General features: G+C 39.3%; 2 protein-coding genes across 2 annotated transcripts in view; one reads left to right on the top strand and one right to left on the bottom strand.

Annotated features, from left to right (window-relative positions):
- MED12L (mediator complex subunit 12L) overlaps positions 1–12,211 on the top strand; it is a 389,065-nt gene that overhangs the window by 74,707 nt on the left and 302,147 nt on the right. Inside the window, 2 exon segments of the mRNA XM_043991447.1 lie at positions 9,110–9,279; positions 11,122–11,232. Of these exon segments, the coding sequence (XP_043847382.1) occupies positions 9,110–9,279; positions 11,122–11,232 (281 nt within the window).
- Positions 2,128–2,337, bottom strand: LOC122745979 (40S ribosomal protein S28-like). Its single transcript, XM_043991446.1, has one exon. The coding sequence runs from the start codon at positions 2,335–2,337 to the stop codon at positions 2,128–2,130; it is 210 nt and encodes a 69-aa protein (XP_043847381.1).

Here is a 12,211-nt window from a genome sequence, read left to right as displayed (position 1 = left end):
TTTGCATTATTTTATATAGATCTTTCTTGATTTCTTTCTCAATGTCATGCTTGACAGTCTTAATTGCATTATCATATTTCATTAATGTACTACGATTCATTCAACCATTCCCCTGTTGAATATTTAGGTTATTTCTAGTTGGTGATTACATATAACGTCTTCTATAAAAATCTGCATGGATGGCTCTGTTTTGTTTTTGCTAATGCTTTTAGAGTGCATCCCCAACCGTGAGATTATTGGACTATTTCATGTCCTTGTAGATTGCATTCCACAAAGATTTTACAGCTTTGCAATTCCACCAGCAATATAAAAGTATCCCCATTCCTTCAATGGATTGAAGTCCTTTGCTTTTTAATTATTTTAGTCTATTTAATAGGTGGAAGATAGTACCTCAGAGATGTTCTAATTTGCTTTTCGTTAATTATAGGTAAGGTTGAGTACTTTTTCAAGTGACTAATAACCAAAGTATTATCATCATTTGACCATTTATCTAGCGTAGACCTAGAATTACCATATCCTTTCCACTGCTGCCACTTGAAGTTGGTTGTGGGTTTTCCTCTTTCGACTTCCAGACAGCTGCCCTTATCTCTTGTCACCTCTAGCTTAGTACCTCTTTTCTGTGAGTAATTTTCTTATCAGTAGTTTACTGGTCATTTGGCTGTTCACGATGCAAAGATATAACCAGGAGAGACAAGCTCAGAGGATTCTAATCCAGGCACTTGGGTTCCAAATCTAATTCAGTCTTTCCATTCGATTACGACCTAGTTTATTGCCCAGGCTAACAAACTCACTCTTAGTTTGGTCCTTGGGGAGACTCTTTTCTTGCTGGACTTCAGGTTCAGGTTCTTAGTTTCAGCTCAAAACTGGATCTTCTGCCAGTCCCCACCCCCTCAAGACCTCTTAGCCTAGGCCAGCTGCTCTCTAGTCTCTTCTGTTTCCAGTCCTCTGCTCTCTGCTTATTCAGGTGATGCTTGAGGAAGTCCCCTGCAGTTGTGGCTCACGACACTGCTTATTGGCCCCCAAGTCAGAGGCTGCATGGTTTGAGGCAGGACACTTGCCACTTAAAAGTGTGACCATGGGGCAGCTGGGTGGCACGGTGGATGGAGCACCGGCCCTGGATTCAGGAGGACCTGGGTTCGGGTCCAGCCTCGGACACTTAACACTTACTGGCTGTGTGGCCCTGGGCAAGTCACTTAACCCCAGTTGCCTCACCAAAAAAAAAAAAAAGTGTGACCATATACCAGTCAATCATTCTGGACTTCAGTTTCATTGTAGCTAAAATGGGGCAGTGAGCTTTGATTATTTCTAAGTCCACGAACAGTTCTAAATCCTACCGTGCAAATCAGCCTTTCCTCTGAATTGCATTTTGCCAAACAGCTGCTTTTTCTCGTCTGCATTTCCACCCCTTGTCTAAATTAAGAGCAGACCCCCTTTTTGTCTTATTTTCATGTTGCCAATCCCACTCAGTGGCAAATTAGAAGTTACCTTCTTCTAAGTACTTTATTCAATATTACCTGAACTTGCTTCAAATACCTCACATATAGCATGATAGGGGTGAAACTCAAATCCACATATGGTTGGGAGATGGACCTATCATAGAATTCAATTGGAGATGGAGAAGCAAATGGCAAAACACTTCAGTGTATCTGCCAAGAAAACCCCAAAATGGGATCATGAAGAGTTGGAAAGGACTGAAATGAACCGATTAACAAATAACTGAATTAACAAACGCTTAACATGTCAAGGGCTGATGCCTAGACTAATGCCCAGGAATGAACTCTGCTAATCTCTCCTTTGAAATAGATTCTACTTATTAAACTAGTAAATGAGGTTTATTTAGATTTTTAGCTAAGTTTTTGATAAAGTATCTAATACTGTTGTTGTTGTTGTTTGCGGGGCAGTGAGGGTTAAGTGACTTGCCCAGGGTCACACAGCTAGTAAGTGTCAAGTGTCTGTGGCTGGATTTGAACTCAGGTCCTCTTGAATCCAGGGCTGGTGCTTTATCCACTGTGCCACCTAGCTACCCCTCAGATAACTCTTTTTTTTTTTAAGACAAAATTCTTTACTTTACATATCTCTTAGCAGTCCTTCCACAAGCAGCAGCCTAGGGGCCTCCACCGGCGGGTTTCACTGCAGCCTCCGAGCCTCTCGTTCGGACTGGAGCAAGGTGAGCACGTCTCCCTCCTGCACGGGGCCTTTCACATTGCGGGTGATGGAGCGGCTCCTGTTGTCCATGAACTCCACATGCACCTGGGCGTACTGGCCCTGAAAACTGCTCCGGCCCAGAACTTTGGTGACCCAAGCCAGCTTGATGGGCTGCATGTGGCCGGTGTCCATGATGACAGCAGCAAACAGAGGAAAGAGAGAGACGAGAGAGCCCTCAGATAACTCTTCATGGGAACGGATGGCCAATGGTGGATGACAGTGACAGAGGCCAAAAGGTTCTTGGAAGGCCAGAACGATGGGCTGACTCTAATAAGATGAAATTCACCAATAGCTGGGAGAAAAAGGAAAGGCTTTGTGTAGAAGGTTGTGTTTGAGGAGGATCTTGAAGGAATTCTATAAGGTAGAAAGGAAGAGGCAGTGCATCACCAACATGGAAGTTGACCAGTATAAAGGCAAACATAGAAAGTGGAGAGCCAGCTTGGTTGGACCAAAGCATGCCAGAAAAGGAATAATGTAAAATGAGGCTGGAAAGAAAATTTGGAGTCAAGTAAGAGATGAGGACTTCAGCCGAGATAGTGCTGGTGGCTAGTGAAATATGAGAAATGTGAAGAGAAGAGAAGGTTTAGAAGTTCTTAGGGGAATGTGATAGGGAATCACCTTCAGGGGAGGAATGAAATGACTGCCTTCCTGCAGTGAATCCCATCAGCATGGTAGTTATGGATTCCTTCACTTGGTTCAGCAGCATGTGAGTAGGTGTTAGTAAACATTTAGTAAGTGCCTACTATGTGCCAGGCACAGTGTTGAGTGCTCCCCCTACTTAATTTGTCTTGTTCGTAAAAGGCTGGTATTTCCATTTTTTCCAACTTAGAGTGGAATTTTAATTCCTTAATGAGTAATGGGAAGCTGTTTTTAATTTGAGAAAAGTTCTTCAGGATCCCAAATCCTTTATGAACTATACATACATACTAAAGGATAAACTCTAACAACCATGGGCATTGAAAGAGAGTTTGGCAACTGACTTTGTTTTCCATGCCTAATTAGACTTTTGTGGTGTGGAAAACAGACTTAATTAAAGGAAAAGAGAGACTCAGCCTGCAATGAGTTTGGGAGGGATATACAAAGCCAACGCCCCACCATTTTCTTCCTGTGTGACCTTGGGCAAATCACAACCTCTTTGGGGATCAGTTTCTTGTCTCTAAGGGGAATTGGATTGGATGGGCTTTAAGACTCTCCCCAGCTCCATCAGCAGTATTCCTAAAAGCTACCCATTGAACAGATAGCTTTGTAAAAGTAAGGGACTGAAATAAAATTTTACTCTGCAAATAAATGTAAATTAGAAAGTAATATAGGCATTATCTCTTAATTGGATTCTTATTGACACTTTGCTTGGTTTTTAAAAATCTGCTTGGTTTCCTAGGCAAGCTTTTAGCTTCTGAGAGACAGTTGCTTTTAATTCTATAAAATGAGGGGAGCAGAATAGGACCAGATGAATATTTAGGGTCTTTCCTTCAGCATCAGCATTCTGTGATTTTACTTCTGCCTCCTGATTGCCTTTACAGGTGTCTTCATAAGTTATATCATAGGGAAACTTATGACATCTATTAGCAAATAAAGTTTTTAGTGCTCATTCTGAGTTCTTCATTTATCCAAACTTTTTTTTTCCCAAACACACATTCAATTTTGGGGAAAAAAGAGCCAAATGCATTGTGCTTTATCATATTCTGAGGTGCAATAAATATAATTGTGAATATGCCAGACCATTATGCAGACAGCCCTTGTTCATTCCCCAAAGTGGTCGCTCACTTGAGAACAGAATGTCCCTTGTCAATTTGCAAATCAGCAGATCATTGATGGATGCAGTGGAGAGACATTAAGCATGATCTACACACACCTTTAAAAAAGCCTACTTTGTTAATTTGTTAATTCAGGACTTGCTCTTTCTTCAGATGCCTGAAGCCCATTGACTTGCATCTAATGGACAAATTCTTACATGCCCCTTCTTGAAAGAGTCATGTATCTGTTCTTTAAATGTGACTATTAAGTGCCTGGGTGGGTTCCTTAGTCTAAGGTTTCTAGAAGATGGGCATAATTGAAGTTTTTCTTCCCTATTTGTTTAAATGTGTGGGATGATTGAGCTTATGATTCATTTTTGAATACTTAAAAATTGATAATAGTGGTAATATAGCTTATGTTGTACTTTCATTGTCAAATAAAGATGACTCATAAAATGTACGGAGGCTATGACAGGCACCCTCCCCCCACCCTCAGTCTTTTTCCTTTCTACCTTCGTGACTCTAAACCTTTACCTGTAAATCTGAAACAATTAAAAATCTATCACACAACCTAACCACAACTTGACTTTCCAGTGGTTGGGTGATTTATAACTATGAACCATAATCATTTACTGTACAGTGAATATATGTTGACTACATATTAGGAGGAAACCTCCCAAAGCAATCAAGTTGCCAAATGAAGGAAGAGAATAAATGACTGCTAAGATTGATGTGTTGAATGAGTAATTCTTATTCAGGGGACTAAAAATGATCTCAGAGTGGGGTGGGAAAGATAAAAGTTGTAGGAAAGACAACAAGGAAAAAATATAAAAATGTTATTTAATAGACATAGAAAATATAAATTCTTTTTTTAAAAAAAATGTAAATTCTTGGGGCAGCTAGGTGGCGCAGTGGATAGAGCACCGGCCCTGGAGTCAGGAGTACCTGAGTTCAAATCTGGCCTCAGACACTTAACACTTACTAGCTGTGTGACCCTGGGCAAGTCACTTAACCCCAATTGCCTCACTAAAAAAAAAAAAAATGTAAATTCTTAATGGGAGGGTGCAATGTAGGAAAAATACAAAAGCATGTATGTTAAAGGTACAAACACTAGCCAGTGTAATGAGACAGTGATGGGGCAGTTCTGTGATGGAGAACTAAAAAAAGGCAACTTTTTAAGGAGAGAGAGCAAACAATCTTAATTAGTCTTCTGTTAGAATACAGTGTTTTCACTTTGAGGCTTTTGCTCTGTTTTAGTGATAAAGCAAAACTGTTATTTATACATATCATCTGCCTTATTCTTAGATTCCACACGTAGCTTTCCTTCCTTAATCCCCCAAGCCAAAGGAATAGATGTTCATCAGGCCCTGGAAATTCCTCATACTCAATAGGTGAATTTTAAGGGAAGCTGGGTGGCACAATGGAGAGAGCACAGGACATTGAGTCAGGAAGATCTGAGTTCAAATCCATGCTCAGACACTTACTAGATGTGTTACCCTGAGCAAGTCATTAACTCTGGGTTTGGCTTAGTCTCTAGAGATGAGTTTTCCTCATCTCTAAAATGAGCTGGAGAAGGAAATGGTGAGTATCTGTGTCAAGAAAACGCTAAATGGGGTCTTGAAGAGTCAGACACAACTGAAAACAACTGAACAACAACATATAACTGCTTACAGTTTGGGCTATCTTCAGATATTTGTAGTTTGTGGCATAAATAGTGCAAATGAATCAATCTCTCTGATTTTTCATGGTGTCACTAAGGAATTGGTCATAATTTGCCTTGAGAAAATCATCTTGTCACAGAGAATAAGGAAAGAAGGGTGAAAAGAGAATTTTCATTCCTTTTTAGTGAGTGTTCAGTGAGTAGCTAATAGGTAGTGAATTTGCCATTTTCATTCAGCAGCTTTTGGAAATTCCTACAGAATCCTGGAAAAAGCGAGCTGTTCCAAAGAGAGCCATCTTTATTATTATTTTTTAAAATGGAAGTGGGGGAATCCCTTTGCCAGACAGTTTCCATGGTTTTTCACCATCCTTGTGGAGTCTTCTCTTTAATAGAGCTTGAAAATGGATCCCTGGATCCTTTTAAAATTGTTTGTTGCCCCCAGAATGGAAGTCCCTTGGAATGTTGGCAAATCTGTCTTGTCTTCTATTGATTTACTCCCTTCAACTTCCATCTATAGTTATATATGGGACATGGAGCTAGAAGGCACCATAGGTCATCCAGTCCCAACTCCTTCATTTTTCAGACGAGGAAACTGAAACGCAGAGAAATGAAAGGATTTGCCCAAGTTGGAGAAACTTGATGCAGAAGCTGGGTTCCATGGCTCCCAACCTAGTACTCTTACCATTTCACCAACCTGCTTTCTAGCTTCCTTTGCTGGATTTCATGCCAAGTTCTCTGCAGGTTCATTTTTCTCTTCAGCTATATTTCAATTTTTCTTGAAGTGATGGTCTTTGTAGAGTTCTCTCCTTTTCATCATCGATGGGAATAAACTTGGACATTGTTTTCCTTGACTGCTATGCATTTCTCCTTTTAGTAGTGGTAACAGGATGGTTCTTTTACCCATCTTAACCACCCCCTTTAGATATGTCCCTGCCTCCATCTCCTTTTAACTTCTGTAGCTGATGGCTCTCTGTTATCCCCTCTCTCTATCTCTCCCTATCTACTGGTTCTATCCTTGATGCCTTTGAACAAGCTTAAGTCTCCCAATTCCTTAATAAATATTCACTATACCCATAATTCCTTCAAACTATTGTCCTTTATCTTTCTTCTTTTTATTCAGCTAGACACCTAGGGAAAAAAAAAAGCTGTTTATACTTGTTTCTATTTCTCTTCTCACTCCTTAGCTCTTTTCAGTTTGGCTTTTTGACTTCATTACTTATCAAAAAGTTCTCTCTCAAAATTACCAATGATCTCTTTTAAATTTTTTATTACTTTTTACTTGTATCTTTTTTTACATCACCAAAACTTCACCCATGTTCTATTCCCAAAAGCCATTCCATAGAACAGAAATTGTTTTTTTGAAAAGGAAAGAAGTCAGCAAAATCAATACATTGAAAAAATTTTGACAATATGTGCTGTGTCTCACATTTGTGGACCTCCTGCTTCCAGGAAGAAATGGGGGGGTGTGTTTCCATACTTATTTTTTGGAGCTAAGCATATTCTTTGTAATTTTATGAGATTCACTTCTGATTAATGTTCTAGGAGAAATATCTCCTCTCTGAGTTCATGTGGTGAGTGAATAACTGCTGCCAAATATGTACTTACCACAATGCAAAAATTATAGAGGTAAAAAGCTAGGTTTTATTATTATGTTCAAGAGAAAACCTGAATCATCATGATGATTCTGACAAGACTTCTTATAGGCAAAATTACATTGGAATGACAGAAAAATAATTCTTTTACATATTGCAATCTTATACTTTCCTTAAGCCATAAAAGTTAAAGAGAAAATCCATAATCAATTTCATAAAAGTTGAACAAACTCAAACAGATTCATAATCTCATACATTCCCTATGGAAACAAACTGTCAAAAAAGTTCTATAAGGGGGCAGCTAGGTGGAGCAATGGATAAAGCACCAGCCCTGGATTCAGGAGGACCTGAGTTCAAATGTGACCTCATACACTTGACTAGCTGTGTGAACCTGCGCAAGTCACTTAACATTCATCGTCCCGCAAAAAATTATAATAATTTAAAAAGAAAGCTCTATAGGTAAACTAAGTCAGGTTACAGATTAAATTGAAAGGTTTCACGAGTAGGCTGATGAAGGAAGAAGATTAACATGTCTCCAAGGACTCAGGGACAGCTGAGATTCTTCTGGCTTTTTGTCTAAGGAATGTTTAAGGTTCTAAGTACGTTTTTACATCCCATGGGGCAGGTTTTGATCATGTGAAGTTAATATTAAGTTAATATTAATATTCAGTTAGCCAAAATTTACAGGAGTGGCCCTGAGTCCCAAGTAATAAAAGGAAACAATTCCTTTACCATTAGATTGTTTTTGGTCTTTTTATCATGTTATTATTGTCATCTTATATATTGTTTTCTTGCCTTTGCACAGGTTTATGTAGATCTTTCCATGTTTCTCTTTATTCATCATATTTATAATTTCTTGTACAGAATAAATACTCTATTATGTTCATATATCATAATTCGTTAGGCATTCCCCAAATGATGGGAATCTACTCTGTTTCTAGTTCTTTGCTGTCAAAAAAAGTGCTGCTACAAATATTTTGGTGTATATGAGGACTTTCTTTTAATCAATTACCTTCTTGGGGTATAAGCCTAGTAGGGGAAATTCTGGGTGTTTTAGTCCCTTTATTTGCATAATTATAAATTGCTTTCAGAAATGGTTGTACTGATTTCACAGCTCCACCAACAATGCAGTAGTGTGCCTATCTTTCCACAAACCATCCAACACTGACTACTTCCATCTTTGCCAATTTTCATGGTGTCACATGAAACCTCAGGATTGCTTTGAGGTATATTCCTCTTATCAGTAATTTGGAGGATTCTCTCACATAATTGTAATAGTTTGCATTCTTTTTGAGAACTGTTTGTAGCTATCCTTTGGCTGCTTACTTCGCTTTTGGTCATATACACATAATTTAGAATTTATTGTGGAATATGACATGGTGTAAGCCTAATTTCTGTGGGACTGCAGTTTTCCCAGCAGTTTTTAATCAACTAAGAAAACAGATTGGAGACAGTATCTCATCAGAGACACAAAGTCTCTGTATTCTGTGTTTAGTCCTGACTTTGGGTAGAGAGAGAGGAAATCTCTATAGATAGCTGAAGATTAGCCCTTAGTCTCTGTAGATTATTTGAAGAATAAGGAAGCTGATTTAGCTAATTGAGAGCTCATTTTTCATTTATAGACAATACAATTATATTATTGGGAGTTGGAGGATGACCTTCTAGAAGTCTAGAAGTAAAAGGAAGTTATGCATTCACTTCTGTCCAGTTGGTTTTTAGATTTCATGGTATTATTGGAAAGTAAGTCCTGGATTTTGGAATCAAATGACTTGACTTGGAATTCTAGCCCTTAACACTTTCATTCTTTTAACAGTCAACAAACATTTGTTAAAGTATGGATTGTATTCTATGTTCTTTATTACCCTTTATTTCCCCTAGGAAATTAGTGTTGTTCTAAGCTTTCTTTTGTGTGTTAACAGAATGGACCCAAATCTCTACAAGATATCTTCGAGAGCAATTGGCAAAGATTGCAGATTTTTATCACCTGGCCTCAGCCCCGGGCAATGGCTCTATGGTTATGCCTCAAGACGTAGAACAAGCTTTGAAGCAGTGGGAATACAATGAAAAACTGGCATTCTATATGTTCCAGGTAACTTTTCCCAGAAATACAATTTTTCTTGTGAGTAAACTAGGACTAATTAAAATGTACTTAACCTTTCTTTTTCTTTTTTCTTTCTTCTTTCTCTCTCTTTCTCCCTTTCTCTTTTCCTTCCTTTCTTTCTTCCTTTCCCTCTTCCTCTCCCTCCCCATTCCCCTGTTTCTCCTTTTCCCCTCTCCCCTCACTTCTCCTTATATGCATACGTATACATATATGATTTTTTGGTATGTATATGTATGCCAAGGAGCTCATTCTACCCATGAAATCCTAGACCCAGGTCTCTATATGTCTATGCCTCTATGCTTTTTGTCCCAGATTTGACATTTCATTGATGTGGGGAATGCTCAGAGAGGGCACATCCTCTCTCAGGGCACAATTGGACCTACTCTGCCACGTCTAGTCTTAGTTGCATGCGGGCACAGTTTATGTGACTTTCATTTAGATCTGTACTCCCCACCTCAAAATTTAGGTTGTATATATTTAATATATATGTGTGCATTGTTTCCTCCTCCACCCCAAATAGAATGTTAGCTTCTTGAGGGTCACACAACAAATATACACCAAGGTCAAGAATTAAGCCCAAATCTTCTTGACTTCAAAGCCAGATGCTCTCCACTATGCCACGCTCCGTTTCTTGTTTTCACTTATATGTGTTTACCCATTTATGGCAGTTACCTCTCTTCTATAAGAAAAAAGTGCCATTAAAGATTAAAATTGATCATTTTATTCTGTAGCCGTTAGGATGTTTGTTCAGAAATCTATTTATGCTGATACCACCTTCATTCACTAGACTGAGTTCCCTGAGATTAGATACTGTTTCATCCCTCATATTTGTATGTATAGTGCCTAACAGATTACCTGGGCGCATAGTAGACATTTAATAAATTCTCAAAATAAAATAATCAAACTAGACTTTGTTTAGGATTTATTTTTGTTTTTTGTTTTTTGTTTTTTTGCGGGGCAGTGGGGGTTAAGTGACTTTGCCCAGGGTCACACAGCTAGTAAGTGTCAAGTGTCTGAGGCCGGATTTGAACTCAGGAACTCCTGAATCCAGGGCCGGTGCTTTATCCACTGTGCCACCTAGCCGCCCCCTGTTTAGGATTTATTTTAATCAATTATCAAAGTATGGTCTGGGGTCCCTGGGAGTCCCAGAGACCCTTTCAGGGAATATGCGAGGTCAACACTACTTTCATAATAATACTAAGACATTTTTATTTCTAATATAGTAAATGTCAATGGTTATACCCCATATTAACAAAAACTTATTGTGGGAGTAATGTCCTTCATAATTTTTATGAGTAGTGTAAAATGATCCTGAGACCAAAATGTTTGAGAAGTAATGATTTAGACTAAAGCAAAACGACTTATAGCTTATAATTTTAGATTTCAGGGATTGGGGAAATTGAGTAGAGGCTAAAATCTTCTCTAGTCAATTTATGTGTCTAGTTTGTGTCAGATACTTTGCTAGTTGCTGGGGATACAAAGATGAAATAAAATAATCCCTGCCCTCAAGAAGCTTACATTCTATTTGGGGTAGAGGAGGAAACAATACATACCTATATATGAAATATATATAGCCTCGATTTTTGGGGGAGTGGTACAGATCTAAATGAAAGGCCATTTGCTGATAGTAGAAGAGAGTTTCAGAGGGCTCAATGGAAGAGTAAAAGGACTTGGAAGGGATGAAGTTGACATGAATGGGAATGGGGAAATAGGGAAGGGGCCGTCGGTGATCATGCACTACTATCGAGCCTGAAAGTAACCAGACTCTAGTGCTCATTCATGAGTCCAATATGAACTCATTCTGCCTCGCGCATATTTATTTTGTTTTAGGAAGGGATGCTTGAACGGCATGAATATTTGACCTGGATCCTGGATGTCCTGGAAAAAATCAGGCCAGTGGATGATGACCTCCTCAAGCTACTACTACCACTAATGCTGCAGGTACAGCTTATCATCACTGATAAATAGAGCTGATGAAAGATAGTAAAGTTAAGAAATGGCGTGTCACAGACTCTGTGATGGTGGCAAGTAATGAGAAGGGGAGACCTCCCTCTCCTTCCCTTTCCGTTCTTCCTTGAAGAAGCATTGGCTGTGGTTTCAGAGGACCACCGGGTAGAGACACCCGGCAGGAAGATAGTGAGATGGAGCTCAGATGTGAAAGAAGAAGGCTGTATCCATAGTTTTACGTAGAGGTGATAGTTGAATCTGAGAGAGCTGGAAAAATCAACAAGAGAGAGTAGGGAAGAAGTCTGTAGTCTCCAAAAAGTTCATCCCATGATAGCTGACTGACGAGGATCTGCCTGGAAATAAGCCAGGCTGCTCCTCGAAAGACAGTCATCTGTCCCTGATTTCTTTCTTTCTTTTTTTTTTTTTTTGGTGAGGCGATTGGGGTTAAGTGACTTGCCCAAGGTCACACAGCTAGTAAGTGTCAAGTGTCTGAGGCTGGATTTGAACTCAGGGCCTCCTGACTTCAGGGCCAGTGCTCTATCCACTGTACCACCTAGCTGCCCCGTCTGTCCCTGATTTCATGCTTGAATAGTTTACTTTTTGCTCAAATGCACTGGAGAGCCTTTGACTACTCAGGGTCATCTCTATGCTGGGATGAATCATCACAGTGGGTCTTGATTGAAGGAAGGATGAATCGAGTCTTGGATCAGTTATTAACATAGGTAAATGGGAAGTTCAAATTTGGCGTCACAAAGTCAATTTTCACCAATACAAAATGGGGAGCAGGTACCATGGCTAGACAGCAGTTTGATTACAACCCCCCAAATCTGAAGGTTTTAGGGGACTGTAAGCTCTGTTTGTGTGTTATCCCAAAGTTGAGGCTTCACTGGAGCTCTTGGGTGAGTTGGTTTCTGAGGTCCTTTCCAGCTTGGGAATTCTGTGATCCCACATTTTTTCAGCACAACAGCCTTTG

The sequence above is a fragment of the Dromiciops gliroides genome, chromosome 3 (assembly GCF_019393635.1).
Source record: "Dromiciops gliroides isolate mDroGli1 chromosome 3, mDroGli1.pri, whole genome shotgun sequence".
Lineage (NCBI taxonomy): Eukaryota > Metazoa > Chordata > Mammalia > Microbiotheria > Microbiotheriidae > Dromiciops > Dromiciops gliroides.
This window is presented reverse-complemented; position numbering and strand designations above follow the sequence as displayed.

Coding starts and splice junctions, on each gene's coding strand:
- LOC122745979 (XM_043991446.1), bottom strand. CDS start 2,337: ATGGACACCGGCCACATGCAGCCCATCAAGCTGGCTTGGGTCACCAAA.